General features: G+C 34.0%; 1 protein-coding gene across 1 annotated transcript; it reads left to right on the forward strand.

Annotated features, from left to right (window-relative positions):
- Positions 1 to 541: 541 nt before the first annotated feature.
- Positions 542 to 17,598, forward strand: slc6a11a (solute carrier family 6 member 11a). Its single transcript, NM_001098387.1, is given in 14 exon segments — positions 542 to 789; positions 1,433 to 1,567; positions 3,446 to 3,586; positions 5,742 to 5,829; positions 5,991 to 6,123; positions 6,258 to 6,392; positions 6,502 to 6,605; positions 6,814 to 6,938; positions 9,794 to 9,906; positions 10,985 to 11,122; positions 12,458 to 12,560; positions 12,655 to 12,755; positions 14,676 to 14,846; positions 16,845 to 17,598. Coding segments are annotated over 14 exon segments (1,773 nt in total). The 5' UTR covers positions 542 to 620; the 3' UTR covers positions 16,962 to 17,598.
- The last annotated feature ends 1,318 nt before the right edge of the window (positions 17,599 to 18,916 follow it).

The following is an 18,916-nucleotide window of genomic DNA, read 5'->3' on the forward strand; positions in this document are numbered from 1 at the left end:
CACTCTCACATTCACACACACACACTCATACATGTAAGACCAATTTTGTTTACACGATTCACTTGTAGAGCACGTCTTTGGACTGTGGGGGAAACCGGAGCACCCAGAGGAAACCCACGCGAACACAGGGATAGGTACCTACATTTTTCCTAATCTCATATTTTTACACACATGCCAGGAATCAGTGAACAGACGTAGGTCCCGCAGAGATAATGACTAGCAGCTGTTAGGTTACTAAAGTGAACAGATCAACCGCTCAAACTTACCTTTAAAAGAAAGCTGCAACTCTATCATTACAATGAAGGCTAGTGGAAGAGTTGCACATCAGGTCAGAGCATGACTGACAGCATTTTTTCAACTGCTGAGAAGAAACCTTTTATTAAAATGCCTAGAGTTGCAGAACTAATGGAGTGAACGAAACGACAAGTTAACACATCTCATCTCTCCCCTTAAGATAAAAAACCTGGCAGACTGGTCTCCCTCCGCCCACCACTGCTAATACTTAAAAGTACCCCAGAACTTCAAAAACGCACTCCGTCTAGATTCGCTTCTTTAAATTGCTCACACACCTACAAAACGGCTGAAAGACACAGACTCCTGCAAGCGTACACATTGTGAGCATGGCAGGCTCCTCCACCCGGCGGACAGGGAACCAGCAGGCTGATATAACTCCTGAAGAGCGAGGCCAATGGGCAAACAAGATTGAGTTTCTGCTGACTGTAGCCGGAGCTATTATTGGGCTTGGAAATGTTTGGAGGTTTCCATATCTTTGCTATAAAAACGGAGGAGGTGAGTATTGTGCATAGTACATTTAATATTGTTGGATATAGTTTTATTTGAAGGGATCTGTATTTCTTTTATAGGCGTATGTATCACTTAAAGTCTGCAGTATTTACTGTGAAGCATTTATAAACCATTTCTTAATCAGTTTATGTAAAGTTTACAGTCCTATTTATTGCATTTTACAGCTAGCTAACATATTCTTATGGATGTAGGTATTCCATTCATGTAAAAAAAATTACAATGTTGTAATCTTCCCATAAACAATTTCAATTCACAAGTCAGTTTTCAGAAAAAAGAAACAATTTTCAAATGCACACTAACTTAATGTGTAAGAATGTTTATTGAACCATGTAACCTTGTAACACTGAAAATACAGTGTCACTGGGGGTCAGTATTACCTCTTAAAAAGGTGTACATTTGTCCATATTGGTAATTAGAGATAAATATTTGAACCTAAAACATACAAAAGTGTACAAACTTTTCAATGTAACTTTTTAAAAAAGGTGCCACCTCCGTTACAGCTTTTGTAACTTTATTATGAAAGTTTAGTAATACAGAGTATGCGGTGCCTGTTATTCTTGGCATAATTTACCTGATACACGTTTACACAAGATTTCAGAATAATAATTTTTATTCATAACTTCCTTAGGGGCTTTTTTCATTCCATATGTCTTGTACCTGGTTACCTGTGGTATCCCGCTTTTTGTGCTTGAGACATCTTTGGGTCAGTACACCAGTCAGGGAGGCATCATGTGCTGGAGAAAGGTCTGTCCACTTTTTGAAGGTGAGTTCCTACTTTGTCAACAATATATTGTGTGGTGGTACTTCTATTTCTATTTATTTTTTAAATACAAAATGTTTATTGGCAGTGACATTTCAATTAAGAATATTTTTACATCCGTTGAACTTTTTCAGTCCTTTTTATAGTTGAAAAATGTTCAGCTCCTTAGATTATGAAAGTTTTCTTCACTCTATGAAAAAATAAATCTACAAAATGGTCATTTTGGTATTTAAAAAAAAAATGAATTTTTGGGTAAAACAACAATGTTGTCTTTAATTTAATGTTTTAACCTTTGAAGTTGCAGTAATATGAATTTAGTCACCCACATTTTTTTCTTTAAATAGTTAATATTGAAATATAATTATAAAACATTGCAAAACAACATTACATTTTTCAACAGAATTTCTAGCAATACCCTCTAGCATATTCTAAATTTGCATACACTTTACATTAAACAACACGCAATAACTTTTGTTTAAAAATCGATATACAGGATTGGCCATTTATATGGATACACCTTATCAAATAAAATGGGAATGCATAGTGGTATTAACGTCATGTTTTTGGCACATCATATATGTATATATGTGAGGGGGAAAACTTTTCAAGATGGGTGGTGACCATGATGGCCATTTTGAAGTCGGCCATCTTGGATCCAACTTTTGTTTTTTCAATAGGAAGAGAGTCATTTGACACATCAAACTTATTGGGGATTTCACAAGACAACCAATGGTGTGCTTGATTTTAATGTAACTTTATTCTTTCATGAGTTATTTACAAGTTTCTGACCACTTATAAAATGTGTTCAATGTGCTGCTGTCACGGAATCAAGGGGACCCAATTGCAAGTAACAGAGTTCATTAGGAATCAGCAAAGCATAAGTGCTAGTATGAAGAACGCTGGCAGATGACAGGTGAGTTAAGCAAGAAGTGGGTTTCTCAGTGGAATCAAAATAGACACCACAGCTGGTAACTAGTTCGAGCAGCCGTCAACAGGGAAGATCAAAAGTCCAATGGCATAAACTCTTTCAGCAAACTCACCACCAGCAACTCAGCCACGAGAGCCTGACAGGACACAGACAAAACCGTGAGGACAACAAACTGATTAATGTAAAGCAGGAACGCTGAACAGATAAAGGCGCAGTAATGCGCTGCACCTGTAGTGCGCTGATTGTTGTGTTGATGATGATGTGTTTTCCTTTTTGGGCACTAAAGCTGTCACATTCCCTGAGTTTTTCCAGCAAGATGGTGCACCAACACATTATGGGTGTCAGGTGCGAGCATTCTTAGATAAACAGTTTCCTGAAAAGTGGATTGGTCGTCATGGGCCAGTTGAATGGCCCCCAAAGTCTCCCGGCCTGACCCCCCTTAGACTTTTATCTTTGTGGGTCATCTGAAGGCAAATGTCTATGGTGTGAAGATACAAGATGTGCAGCACCTGAAACTACAGATACTGGAAGCCTGTGCAGGCATTTCTCCTGCGGTTGCTATCAGTGTGTGAAGAGTTGGAGAAAAGGGTTGCATTGACAATCCAACACAATCGGCAGCACATTGAACACATTTTATAAGTAGTCAGAAACTTGTAAATAACGCATGAAAGAATAAAGTTACTTTAAAACCAAGCACACCATTGGTTTTCTTGAGAAATTCCCAATAAGTTTGATGTGTCAAATGACCCTCTTCCTATTGAAAAAAACAAAAGTTGGAACCAAGATGGTCGACTCCGAAATGGCCTACATAGTCACCACCCATCTTGAAAAGTTTGCCCCCTCACATATACTAATGTGCCACAAACAGGACGTTAATTTCACCAACCATTCCCTTTATTAAGGTGTGTCCATATAAATGGCCTACCCTGTATAAACACAACTGCTTTTTTCAGGAATGGGTTATGCCAGTCAGCTGATTATTGTGTATGGCTCCATCACCTACATCATCATCATAGCGTGGGCCTTCCTGTATCTTTTCTCATCCTTTAATGTTGAGCTGCCTTGGGCCAGCTGCAACAATCCGTGGAACACAGGTACATTTCATCAAAGGTCATACAGTATTTACAGTATTTATACCCATTGCTTGTCCATAGCATAGATTGTTTTATTCCCAAATATATTATAACCAGTGGTAGAAAAAATACTGAATGATAATACTTAAGTAAAAGTTCCATTACTTGCCTAAAAATGTATTGCAAGTAGAGTAAAAATATCTGTTGTAAATATTACTCAAAGTAGGAGCAAAAAGTAGACCTTTTAAAAGTACTCAAGAGTAGTGAGTAGTAAGTATTACGCTGGGAAAAGCTGATGCATTTACATGTAATCTGTGGATGTGTAAACATAACATTCTGTAGTTCATTTAGTTGTAGCCCAGCAGTCACACAACGTCATAAGATGTTAATATTAGGTTAGATTGTGATGTCAGGTGATGAAAAATTCAATGTGTAGCCACTAGCCAGCATCTAAGAACAACAATATTTTGATGTCGAATGACGTTGATACTTGATTGATTTTAGGTTGTGTTAGAAAGTGACCAAAATCCAACATCTTAAACCAATGTCATATTGGCGTCAAATACTGACATTTATTCGTCAGGTATGGCAAATAAAATCCAAATGTCTGATCTAATGTCCACACAGCGTCTAGCTGTAACATCATTAGACGTTGATATATGGTTGATTTTAGTTTTGGCATTGGACATTGATGTCGACCTGACATTGGTTTTTGACGTCAACCCGATTTTCATTTCCACACAAAATGCAACGTCCCCACGACGTTGGGGTACAACTTCAATCTAATATCATGTTAATGTCTTATGTCTACTGGGTGTTTAAGGCCATTTCACTCATCATACAATAAACATCTGTCACCTTCACATTAGTGACATGCATGTAAACAGTCTCTGGGTCAATGCGTGTAAAGATTTTGGACATCTTCTTGAACACTTTTAATGCTTCCAAACAGTTGAGGTAGTTCATTATGATGCAATTTACTTTCTATGTGTGATTTGATTGGAAAGGAATCACAGGATTGGTTTTTCTAATCCACATAGACAAGAAAAAATAAAAGTGGTAACAGCAGGTTGAAGCAAAGTAGTGGAGTAATACTACCAATACTGCACTAAAAATGTACTCAAGGGAAATTAAAACCACACATTTTTAAAACTACTTAGTAAATTACACTGAGATAACTGCTCAATTACAATCATTTGAGGATTTGTAATTTGTTACTTTACACCACTGATTGTGTTTTGGCATATTTTCAGATTTCATTGTTTACATTATAGTTATTGTACCCATTACAACTAGTCATATTTATTAGATCATATCTTAATGTTTGTAGTGGAAGGATACACCCAGCAGGAATTCAGTCCAATTCATATTGTTTTCTAAAGCACTATTACGATGGAGATTGGGTCAAAGCAGCTTAACATAGAAGTTCTAGTAAACTGAAACTGCTTTACTCCAGTGTTCAGAGTTACAGTTCAGTTTAGTTCAGTTCAGTGTAATATACATGTCACTGCTGAAAGCCCAAACACTGAAGAGGAAATCCAACAATGCCCAGCTCCACAAGTCCCAAACCAAGCAGGCCAGTGGTGAGGAATGAACTTCACCAACTGGCGAAAGTAAATGAAAGAAAGCCTTAAGAAAAAACAGCCTCAGTTGGGCACAATCAGTTCTCATCTGGGCAAAACCTTGCATCAAAGAGACATTGACGTCAAATAACATGTATATAATGTAATAAAAGATTGATTTAAAGTCACTTGACATCCACACATTGATGCCCTTTTGACCACCAAAATATTGACACAAAAATATTATTATATAAGAAAGATCTATTAATCTGTAGGTTTCAATTCTAAATTTACAGCTGATTTTCTATCCGTACAATGCATGTTAACTACCTTGATATGAAAACGGCATGACATTTAACATATGCATCAAGAAACTATATTAAAAATAGATTACAGGACTATCCAGTAATAGATTATTGACTTTTTTTTTTTATGCCAATGTAGGATGTCAGTTGGATAGATAATCGATTAGCATTTTTGACATGTTTTCTTATGTAATTTTGACATTAAGGTGCCCGCTGAGCAGTATATACTGAATATTGTTTAGATGAGTAAAGAACTCAGTTGTTATATGTTGAATACTTGTGTCCATATTTGCTTTTCATTGATTTCAGATACTTGTATTGTGCTTAGTGGGAGGAATTCTAGTTCAGAGTTGGCATCTCCTCTTAATTCCTCTTCCTCCGTCATGGAGTTCTGGCAGTGAGTTACATGAACATACACTGGGAATGAAATAATGGCATAGCGATGTGATTGTGCATTGTGTATGATGTTTGGTTGCATCTTTCTCACATTGCAGTACATTTAAATAAATCAGCCAATACACACATTTTTATTGAATGCTTTTCTGTGTGTTTGTTCAGTCACAGAGTGTTGCGCCTGTCCAGTGGAGTTGAGCATTTGGGCACAGTAAGGTGGGATTTGGCTCTTATTCTCCTTCTTGTCTGGATCCTGGTCTATTTCTGCATCTGGAAAGGCGTGAAATCAACTGGCAAGGTTACACTTCTAACATACAGCAATACAATCATTTTCATTTATTTTTCATTTTGTTGCAGATAACAAAAATGTAAACATGCAATACACTAACATTTAAAAGTCACATCATCACTGAAATATTTGAATACTTACAGGCAGTCTATTTCACAGCAACATTCCCTTATGTTATGCTCTTGATACTGCTGTTACGGGGGGTCACTTTACCTGGTGCCCTCAATGGCATCTATTATTACATGTATCCAGATCTGACACGACTAGCAGACCCACAGGTAAAGGCATAGAATGAGACCTGAACTCATAATTCAACATTAGCACACACTTTGTTTGTTTGTTTTTTATGTTACACTATTTGAATTGTATTTTTTGTTTGTTTGTAAGGTATGGATGGATGCTGGTACGCAGATCTTCTACTCATATGCCATTTGTCTGGGTTACCTCAGCTCTCTTGGAAGCTACAATCAATATAATAATAACTGCTACAGGTGAATGTTCATTTGAATTGAACAGATGAAATGATTCTTGATTAATTCAATGGTAAGGAATTGAATGAAGTAACTGGATTGTGCTATCTCTTTCTGTCTGTATATAATATTTATTTAAACTACTTAACTCTTTACTTATATTGAAATTTGTATTATTTTAATACATTTATGTTGTAATTTTGCTAAGGTTTAAAAAATGTTTCTACAGAGACTCCTTCTACCTCTGCTTGCTGAACAGTGGAACCAGTTTTTTGGGTGGGTTTGCCATTTTCTCTGTTCTGGGCCACATGGCACAGGAGCAAGGGGTGGATATTTCCCTTGTGGCTGAATCAGGTCAGAGATTTCTTGATTGTTGCTTTGAAACATTTAACATGTACATTTAATAGAAATGTCATTGCTGTTTTAATATAGTTTCATTGTCATAAAGAGAGTGTGAGTTAATTCATTTTTATTATTTATTAATTAATCAGTCACAAAAATGTAAGCAGATTCCAGAACAAATTCCATAAAGTGAAATCAATAAATTAACAGCAAACGATCATTTTTGGCCAAACTAGTCCTTTTAGAAAAAAACATTTTGATTTTATGAATCATTTGTATGTCTCAAAAAATTATTAGACCAGTACTAGTTCTGATATTGCATAAATAAAAGCAAATAACAAATGGTGTACAAACAAATAGTGTGAGGACTTACACAAAAAGCATATTGTTTAAAGATATATCAAGTGCGCCTCCTTTGCACATTCTTACAAGTGAAGCCAAAGCTTTACAGTCATCCCCTGGTGACTGGAACACTTTCTAAATACAATTTCATTCAGAATGATTAAACCCCCTGAATGATTAGCCCCCTGTTCATTTTTCCCCAATTTCTGTTTAACGGAGTGAAGATTTATTCAACACATTTCTAAGCATAATAGTTTTAATAACTAGATTTATTAAAAAATTATTTTATGATTTATTTTATCTTTGTCATGATGACAGTAAATAATATTTGACTAGATATTTTTCAAGACCCTTCTATACAGCTTAACGTGACATTTAAAGGCTTAACTAGGTTAATGTTAACTAGGCAGGTTTGTTCTGTAGACTATCAAAAAAATAAATAAATAAATAAATAAATATATATATATATATATATATATATATATATATATATATATATATATATATATATATATATATATATATATATATATATATATATATATATATATATATATATATATATATATATATATATAGCTTAAAGGGGCTAATAATTTTGACCTTAAAATGGTTTTAAAAAAATTAAAAAACTACTTTTATTCTAGCTGAAATAAAACAAATAAGACTTTCTATAGATGAAAAAAATATTATCAGACATACTGTAAAAATTTCCTTGCTCTGTTAAACATCATTTGGGAAATATTTAAAGAGTGGCAAATAATTCTGATTGCAACTGTATACATTCTGCATTTTAAGTCATTTTACCACAGTGATGTATGTTCAAGCATTACATTTTCTAATAACTTGGTTTTAAGCTTTAGGAGTGTAGTATATGATGTATTATGAATAAGAATTTGATCTCTGGTTTACTCACAAACATTAATTTTTCTGCTTGTTTATGCTACTTATTTAAAATAAATTGAAAGTTCTATTCATTGTTGGGGGGGGGCAACTTAATTGATTTATGTTCAATTCATTTTAATTTGTCAAAATGATTTCTTAACCTAATACATTTGTGTAGGGAAATTTGTATTTTCTTCTCAAATCCCAATGACAAACTAAACATAAAGCAGCACTCTTGAAATTATCTGATATTTTTGCACAGGCTCTGCAATTCACCAGCATTTTGTAAAGGTAATAGGTAGATGAGGTGAAAATACATGACTATACATTATTTCTGATTAAGACTGAATTTTGAATACTCTATTTCTTTGCATTACACATTGGTATTACAGTACAGAATGGCTCTTTTGGCCTCGCCCTAAACATAATATCTTTATCATATATCCTTATTATTATTATTATTAATATTATTATTATTATTATTATTATAGCTTTAGAATGAAGAAGTTGCTGAGAAAATGCTGAGAAAATGCTGAGTCCTTCATAACATGGAGGTGTGAGGTTAAATTATTAGTTAACAAATCTGTTAATTGAACATAAAACCGTTAAAATGTTCCAAATAAATCTCAAGAATGGTGTTGTTGCAGCTCATTTCAGTCGTTTGAACAGATCCTGTATATTTTTCTGAATTTAAACAAACATATAAAACTGAACATTACTAAATTGAATGCGTTTAATTAAATTCAGCCCATATAAATTGTTTGCAAGTCTAAAGAAGCATCTCAGAGAATGACTCCTTTGTTTGTAATCTGAGGTCTTTTTAAGAAAAACAATAGGTCTGTGCAAGAAACGAAACATTACAATTGCAACATTAACACCCCTAATCCATATCCTTGGGTGAAGGAGAAATTATTCTAAACTGTAAAAACATCCCAAATGTATTTTACACCTTCATTCAGGTGTTACAGGTCCACACGAGTGTGTATCCTCTGATTCTTTGTACTGAGATTGAACTGTTTTCAATGTTGGCGCTGGCAATAAGTTTGACGAGTTTTCAAACCCAGCATTATAGGATTAAATACATTCTATGAGTTTTCAGTAAGAGTGACTGTAACTTCAGGAACGGCTAGATTTGTTCTGGCTTGAGCACCAGTACAAAAGAACCAGTACAAAAGGAGGATTCATTCGCAAACTGGATATCACTCTGAGTCTTTTTCCTGAGGCTTGCACAGACTAATCATCTCAACTCACGAAACTTCAATATAAGAGTCACAGGATTAATTTAGCTTTGCATGTATATACTGTAGTATTTTTATATTTTAGCTGACAATATTTACATAAAACACTTGTACATACAACCAAACATGTCATAAATTGATTGCAGGCATTCAACATTTAGATATATTTTGTTTGTTATAGTGTGTGTGTGTGTGTGTGTGTGTGTGTGTGTGTGTGCTTACATGTAAAATCATAAAATACAATAAACTAAAAAATGTTCTTATGAGGAAACAAAAACGCACCAAGATATTTGACAGGCTGAGGGTGTTCCTGAGTAATTTCAGATCAAATCAATACTCTAAGGGGGATATAATGTCTGGATAATATGTTGTTACTGTTGCTTCTCTTCTGGCAATCATTAGGTCCAGGACTGGTGTTTATAGTTTATCCTCAGGCAGTGACCATGCTGCCGTTGTCTCAGTTCTGGGCTGTGTGTTTCTTCATCATGATCATCCTCTTGGGTTTGGACAGCCAGGTTAGATCCACTTCTCTTTCTTTAAGGGATAGTTCACCCCAAATAATACAATTCCTCAACATTTACTCATACTCAATTGGTTCTGAACTCTACTGAATTTCTTTCTTCAGTTATATATGCATTCAAATATTGTTTCTCTCTAGTTTTTTCACGGTGATGACTTAATTATCTCATCATCTTATTTACTCTTGATCTCGACATAACAAAAGGTTATTTTCTCATTATCCAACTTTTCTTGTTTATTATTATTATTATTAGTAGTAGAAGTAGTAGTCTTAGTAGTATTAGTAGTAGTAGTAGTAGTGAAAGTAGTAGTAGTACTTGTTGTTATCGTAGTAGCAGCAGTAGTAGTAGCAGTTAAAGCAGTAGTCGTAGTAGTAGTCATAGTAGTCATCGTCTTTGTAGTAGTCGTCGCACTTGTAATAGTCATAGTCGTAATAGTAGTTGTTGTAGTAGTAGTAGTCGCCATTGTCATCATCCTTGTAGTAGCCATAGTCATAGTAGTAGTAGTCGTCATTGTCATAGTAGTAGTAGTAGTATTCATCGTAATAGTAATAGTCTTCATCATAGTAGTAGTAGTAGTAATCATAGTTATAGTAGTAGTAGTAGATGTAGTTTTTGTAGTAGTAGTAGTAGTCATAGTGGTAGTGGATGTAGTAGTAGTAGTAGATGAAGTAGCAGTAGTAGTCATAGTAGTAGTGGATGTAGTAGTAGTAGTAGATGAAGTAGTAGTAGTAGTCATAGTAGTAGTTGTAGTCGTAGAAGTAGATGATGTCGTAATACTCGTAGTAGTAGTAGTATTAGTAGTAGATGTAGTTGTAGTAGTAGTAGTAGTAGTCGTAGTAGTAGTTGTAGAAGACATGGTCGTAGTAGTAGTAGTAGTCTTATGGAAGTCAGTTTCTGTTTTTTACCAACATTCTTCAGTATATCCTCCTTTGTGCTAAACAGAAGAAAGGAACTCAAACAGCTTTGGAAGAATTAGTACTTTTTGATGAACTATCCCTTTAATCCAACTTTCCCTTTAGCTTCATCCTCTGTTCCTGCCTTCCCATTCAATGTCTTTTCTTTTGTTACTTAGTTTGTTGGACTGGAGAGTATAATGACATCAGTGACAGACTTATTTCCCACTGTACTGAGACGCGGCTTCAGAAGAGAGATGCTGCTTTTAGGGATTTGCCTGGTCTGCTATTTCATGGGTCTTCTTATGATCACAGAGGTGGGGTCACTTGTTCCTATACTGTAAACACAGCAATAAGTCTGTAAAGTTTGTTGCTTGATTTTATAATTCAATATTTGTGCTACTCTGATTGGTGAAATAACATCACCTAAAATTTACATTTTCTTTTTACAAAGTTTATTTAAAGCATTAAAGACGGCATCTAATACATATTTTTTTTTTAAATATGAAAAAACTATTGCGGTTAAACTTGAAATAAAAATATGTATAATCAGTTTTTATAATAGCAATTATTAAAAACTGTATTCAAATGGTAATTTATTTAAAAATATACTTTGTAAATATATTATTACTAGTGCTTAGCAAAGATGAGTTAAAATTAAACCAATATAAAAGTTTGTTTTGGCATAATATATGTGTCTATTATATATGTTTATTATGTATATGTGATACACACTTGCGTAGAAACAAAACTATACAAAACAATTTTGTTACATAGATAATTAAATTTATATTATATACATACAGTTGAAGTCAGAATTATTAGCCCCCTTTGAATTTTTTTCTTTTTTTTAAATTTCCCAAATGAAGTTTAACAGAGCAGGGAAATTTTCACAGTATGTCTGATCATATTTTTTTCATCTGGAGAAAGTCTTATTTGTTTTATTTTGGCTAGAATAAAAGCAGTTTTTAATTTTTTTAGAAACCATTTTAAGGTCAAAATTAGTAGCCCCTTGAAGCAATTTTTTTTTCGATAGACAGAACAAACCATCGTTATACAATAACTTGCCTAATTATTCTAACTTGCCTAGTTAATCTACCTGTAATTAACCCAGTTAAGCCTTTAAATGTCACTTTAGGCTGTATAGGTGTCTTGAAAAATCTAGTCTCTGAAAAAATCTCTGTTAATCAGAAATTTGGGAAAAAATAAACAGGGGGTATAATAATTGTGACTTTAACTGTACATATTTTATATCTGAATATAAAACATGTTCTCAGATATATACATGCATGTGTGTATTTGCATAATAAATATACAAAGTACACACACACTTATTTAGGATGTGTTTAAAAACGATTCATATTTGCCCAGCACTAATTAATAATAACTTGATCATTATAGTTAGCATTAAATGATATAATACTGTCATTTTTTTCTTACTACAATAATAATTCAAATAATCTCACCTGTCACCAAAAATAATTCACCTACAGACCGTCATGAATATGAGTTTATTTGTTTTGGTCGAAACTTGCAAATATGTAAAAAGTGTTGTTGGTTTTTAATTCTGTAAAAAAATTCTGTATTAGATGAGATATGATATGCGTCATAATATCATTGCTTTTATTTATATCTCTATTTTTGTTCCTCAGGGCGGTCTGTACATTATTCAGTTATTTGATCATTACGTGTGCAGTGGAACCACTCTCCTGTTTCTGGCCACCTGTCAGTCTGTGGCTATTGGCTGGGTGTATGGTAAGTAAACCGCATTTAAATTAGCCGTTAACTGTACTTGTTATTTTTTAATAGGATTTTTTTGTGCTTAATTTTGCCATTGTCTCTATCAAAGGTGCTGACCGATTCTACGAGAACATACAAGACATGATTGGCTACAAACCCTGGCCTATGGTGAAGTACTGCTGGCTCTATGTCACCCCGTCAGTCTGCGTAGTGAGTTTGTGTCTATCAGTTCTGTCAACATGGGCTCATTCTGAAAACGTAGCCTCATATACATTTCTGGAGATTGCTAAATATGTAGTCAGAAGTATGTATGGCTGCATTTCATCTTTAAAACGAACGCTGCAGGGTGGTATGACACCATTGCTTTTCGCGCTTACCAGCTGACCTCCGTATGGACTCCTTTCCTGCTTTTACGGGTTTGTCCAGTTAGCTCACCATTAATGTCGGTGGATGTGAGATGCAGAGAGGAGTTGACTACGATGACGGGGTTTGAGTCTGGTTTCACAAAGTGGGTAAGACAAAAACAGAAGCCAAAACATAAAATAAACAAGTAAATAACAGGCTGAGAATGTGGTAAAAATCAGGCAAAGGCTTTTCTTTTTCTGGAGTGCTTTTGAAAACTGTCAGTTGGGTTTAGGGAAGTGGGTTGGCGGGTCAATCTGTGCTTTTTAAAACACTATTGGTTGGGTTTAGTGAAGGAGGAGAGTGGATCAGTTGATCAGGCAGTCATTCAGTTACTCAATCAGTCAGTCAACAGCGACCTCTGGTAGATTTATGAGAGAACAGCAGGCATGAATGGCACTCGTGAGACAAATTTGAGATGTGAAAAAGCATACAGTGGCCTCTGATGGATTCACAAAAAAACAAAAAACGACAAGAAAACATGCCTCCTGGGACATATTTTGCACTCTCCCGAAATGTATATAACGATATGTTTTCAGAATGAGCCTTTGTTTGATTTCAAATGCAGCAAACTTTCACATACATGTATATAGAGAATAAGACCAGGCAGTAGTTAGTGTAGAATATTAATGAATCGCAATGTACTATAGCATCATGTACAAATATATATAATATATCCATTATATATACAAAGTACAGTTGAAGTCAGAATTATTAGCCCCCTTGAAATATTAGACTGCTTGTTTATTTTTTTTCCTAATTTGTGATTAATGGAGAGCAGATTTTTTCAACACATTTCTAATCATAATAGTTTTATTAACTCATTTCTAATAATGGATTCATTTTATCTTTGCCATGATGACAGTAAATAATATTTTACTAGATATTTTTCAAGACACTTCTATAAAGCTTAAAGTGACATTTAAAGGCTGAACTAACTAGGTTACTAGGCAGGTTGGGGTAATTAAGCAAGGTATTGTATATTGATTTGTTGATGGTTTGTTCTGTAGATTATCGAGAAAAAAATTTGCTTAAAAGGGCTATAAAATTTTGTCCTTAAAATGGTGTTTAAAAAATTCAAAACTGCTTTTATTCTTGTCAAAATAAAACAAATCAGACTTTCTCCAGAAAAAAATTAATTATCAGACATACTGTGAAAATTTCTTTGCTCTGTTAAACATCATTTGGGAAATATTAAAAAAGAAGAAAAATATTCAAAGGGGGCTAATAATTCTGACTTCAATTGTATATAATATGATACAAAGTTTTTTATACAATAGTTTTTTGTTCATGATTATTATCTGATTTAATATGGCCATTATCTTTTTATTATATATTTTTTATTTAATAATGTTTTAATATTTATTATACAGCGGGGATCAGAAGTTTGGAACTACTATTATTTTTAATGCTTTTTTTCACTTATGCTTTTTACCTAAAGTCACTTATGCTGACCAAGGTTGCATTTATTTGAAGAAACACAAAGCAAATTACAATTGCAAATATGTATTTTCTACTCTAATATATGTTTTATTATAATTTATTCCTGTGATGAAAAAGAGGAATTTTCTGCAGCCATTATTTCAGTCTTTCAAGTCACATGATTCTTTTTTAATCTAAACAGAATCATTCAATAAATACTAATTATTGATGCCTTTTTTTGTATTCAATCATGTTATAAAACATAGGTGTCTTCTGTGTATTCTGATTGTCAATTATTTCCTGTAGGGCACATTTATTTTCTCTTTGGTCAAATACAGTCCCCTGAAATTTAACAACAAATATATGTATCCATGGTGGGCATACGGTATCGGCTGGTTCCTGGCGGTGTCCTCTCTCTCCCTCATTCCCATCAACATGATCTACAAACTCCACAAAGGAAAAGGAACCTTCTGGGAGGTATGTGCCGTCAAGAAAAAGATGATTTTCCATCTGTTTGTTTTTTAAACATGAGTGGGTCTTAATCAGTGTTCATCAAAAATTTCATTAAAATATATATATATATATATATATATATGGGCTCAACACTTTTTACGGCTCATTACTGCATAAAATCATTATAAGGTTCAATGCAAATACAATATAGATTCAACTTTTTTATATGTAACTCTTTAAACTTGTAATCTTTTGTATGTGCTGTTGAAATCAGAGTTATTAGCCCCACATAGTGTATATTGAACTTCATTTGACGCTCAATTGTTTTTTTTTTTGTGAGCATGTGCAGTTGTAAGATAACTCTAACCTTTTTTAGGTAAAAAATCAAGTTATGTGAATATCTATATAACAAATAAATACAATTGCTTTATAAAGCACTCTATTTAATTTATCTTAACAATTTAAGCCAAGTACATTTTAGGTCAATTAAATTACATAAAAAATGTCTTATTTTTCTTTTTCAGCAGAAAAGTCATTTAATTACAGTAACTATTTACTTTCTAAGTAATTACACCCAAGACTGATCATCATGCTCTGTGGTCATGCTTTCTAACATTAGCTAATGTACCAACATTTACAGTTTTTGCTCAGATGCTTTGGTGCATTTCTCAGATCAGAATTGAAATACTGTTCAATCTTCACATCATTGCATCACTTGTGCACATCAGAAAAGCAGTTTCTCTTTTCTCTGAACAAGTTGCAAATGCTTGCCTATATCCATGCAATTGATTATGTGCAATTCTCTGATATTTCCCACATTATCAATTGCGTATGTCAAGTTGATCAAACTGTATCATTCTCAGTAGTATCTGGGTGCAGCCTTTATGGTGCAAGCTGAGATTGCCATCAATCAGCGATGCAATGTCAGACACAATGCACTCACATGGAGCGAGTGACGTCACTGTGAGGGGTAGGGTTAGGGGTGGAGTTAGGTGAGCCCATCAAAAAGCATTGGATGCAGCCCAGATTGCACTGCACCAGGTCTGCATCCAGACCCCTCTCATCATTTTGATCTCTGTTAAATAGTCTCACTCATACAACATTAAATAATTTGTTCATGGCATAAGTTTTGTCATAACAATTTGTCAAAATATCTATATACCATATAATATAGACCATTTCAAGGGATGTAAACAAAAGCAATGGTCTTGATGTACTTCCTGTTTTAAATTTTTACTTTCTGTTGCTTCTGAAAATCCTAAAAGGTCCACATTTTGAAAAATAACATTATGACAGCTGTTTTAACATTGAGATATGAGAGAATTGCTTCTTGTTACAGTTATTAAAAGAGTTTGACAACAAGCAGGAAATGTTCATGGGCCAATGGTCTATACATTAGACTTTTTTCTAAATCTGCCTACAATTGGTACATTTCTCCTATAGTTGAATTTTTTTTTAGAAAAGCTATGGAATTTTTCCTAACAACGTGCTTTTAAAAGGGAATTGTCCTATGTTCACACCTCTACTTTTGTTTAGTTTTTTCCTTGTGTTATGCAGTGCTGTCCTTCCTGTATTACAATGACATGATCTGGCAACAAATTACAGTACAAACAGCAAAAAAACTGCCATAGTTTACATTAGAACAGCCCTTCAGAGTACACTGTTGTATTGCCCACATGACTGAGTAATTTGACTGTCATATCCATACACAATGACGTGTCATTCTGACAGCACTGACATGTTCATTGACACAGAAACTTAGTTTTGAGAGCTGAACTAAGGATTTTAAGCAAGACACTGGGTATTGCAGGTAACCCATGGTTTCACTATTTGTACGCATTTGTTTTGAAACAAGCTGTAAAACATTAGCTTCTGTAGTATATAAATGTCTGGAAGTGTATCTGAAAACCTTTCTGAGAAACTAGCAGGCAACTGTTTCACAGCAGGAATGCATTTCTTTCATTTCCTTTGGAATGAGAGGAGAGTTAAGTTAAAAATCGTTGTTGTGTGTGTTTCCCTCAGCGTCTCCAGTTGGCCTGCAGTCCAGCAGAGGATCTTCCTCAATCTCAGAGACCCTCAGCACATCATTACACTCTCTCAGCCAGTACAGACAGAGAAAAGAGCCCAGACAACCTTTAATTCCACAGATTTTTTCCCCTTCATTTTGATAAAACAAAGCATAAATTACTAGATTAAAAAGGCAAAAGATCCAACTGGATATATATACTGCTCTTCGTGAGACCAAATTTTGACTTAAAAATCAATGATTAATTTTTTCCCCTCATAAGAAACACTGATGCATCCTAAACTATGCAAAGACATACTGTACATAAGCCTCGTGTATTGCCTTAAAGCAGAGCAGTCATGCGTTTTGACAGCTGAGGACTCTCAGGGTGACAGGTTATTAGAGATTTTCTGTAGGTTTTCTGATGCAAGTTAACCTGTTATGAGATAATTTGACCCTTCAGGCACTTTAAATGTGATCCACAGTAAGAGCTGATTGATTTCAGTTTCTTTCAGTGTTTCATTTACCTCAAGGGCATTATGTTAAATGTGTTCAATCAGCACCAAGTTGTTTTGAAAAGTCATGGACAAGCTAGACATATGTGTTTTTTAAGTACTGTTGTACGTTTTGTTTAGTCTATATATATATATATATATATATATATATATATATCACAAATTTTATCATTATAAAATGTTCTGGGATAATATTTAACTGAAACAGTATATGAAATTTATAAGAAAAAAATAAAAGTATACAGCCCTCCTGTTACATTTGAATTCTTTTATATTTTTCCCAGTTTCTGTTTAACGGAGAGATTGTTTTTCAACATTTCTACACAATAGTTTTAACTCATTTCTAAAAACTGATGTATGTTATCTTTGCCTTGATGACAGTAAATAATATTTGGCTAGATATTTAAGATACTAGTATTCATCTGTATAACGGATTTGTCCCGATGCCAATTGAAAAAATATTGCTTAAGGGCTAATAATGATTTAAACATTGAAAAACTGCTTTTATTCTAGCCAAAATACAACAATTAAGACTTTCTCCAGAAGAAAAAATATTATCAGAAAAACTGTCAACTAAATATCACTTGAGAAATATTTTTAAATGAAAAAATTTTGCACAGGACAAGAAATTTTGCCCTCAACTTTATATATGCAGAATAAATATATATGCAGAATATATTTATAAATATGTAGAGTAAATGGCCTTCAGGGTGTTTCATGTATTAAGAGGTACAATGTTTCTCTTTCTGTCTGTTTTCTATATTATTTGCCACATGATAAAAATGCAATGCTTTTAAATGATTCATTCAACTCGTTTGCTATGGGATGTGAAGTGAAGCTTACAAACTCTTCTTATACAACAACAACCAATTTAAAAGGTTTTAAATTCCAAAAATAATAGGATCGTATAGGTCAAAACATCTTTAGCTTTGTTTACTTTGGCACACAGATTAAGCCTAATCCAGGATAGTTGCACTCTCAATTGTGAGTTTTCAATAAAAATCCTTTGAAAGCTAGGATTGAGAAACATCTGTCCTGAAACCCTGGATTACAGAGAATCGCTGCTGTTGTTCTGCCAAAAAGTCACTGCTAGGCCATGTGCCCATCAACCACATATTCTGCAAAGTTCATTCATTTTCTTTTCGGCTTAGTCCCTTTATTAATCAGGGGTTTCCACAGCGGAATGTACCACCAATTTATCCATCATGTATTTACGCAACAGATGCCCTTCCAGCCCAAACCCAACGCTATGAAAGACCTATACGCTTTTACATTCACACATATACTGTATACTAGGGCCAATTTAGCTTACCCAATTCATCTGTACCACATCATTGGACTGTGGGGGAAACCAAAGCACCCAAAGGAAACCCATGCGGAGAACATGCAAGCTCAAGCCAGTGACCTTCTTGCTGTGAAGCGATCGTGCTACCCACTGCGCCATCATGATGCCCCTATTCCTCAAACCTGTGAGTAATATTTACATTTCAGATTTTCTCTCTGACACACACACACACACAATATATGCAGTTTTCTATATTAAATAATTGAATAGTTGTTCATAATCTTTTGCT

The sequence above is a fragment of the Danio rerio genome, chromosome 6 (assembly GCF_052040795.2).
Source record: "Danio rerio strain M-AB ecotype USA chromosome 6, GRCz13ab, whole genome shotgun sequence".
Lineage (NCBI taxonomy): Eukaryota > Metazoa > Chordata > Actinopteri > Cypriniformes > Danionidae > Danio > Danio rerio.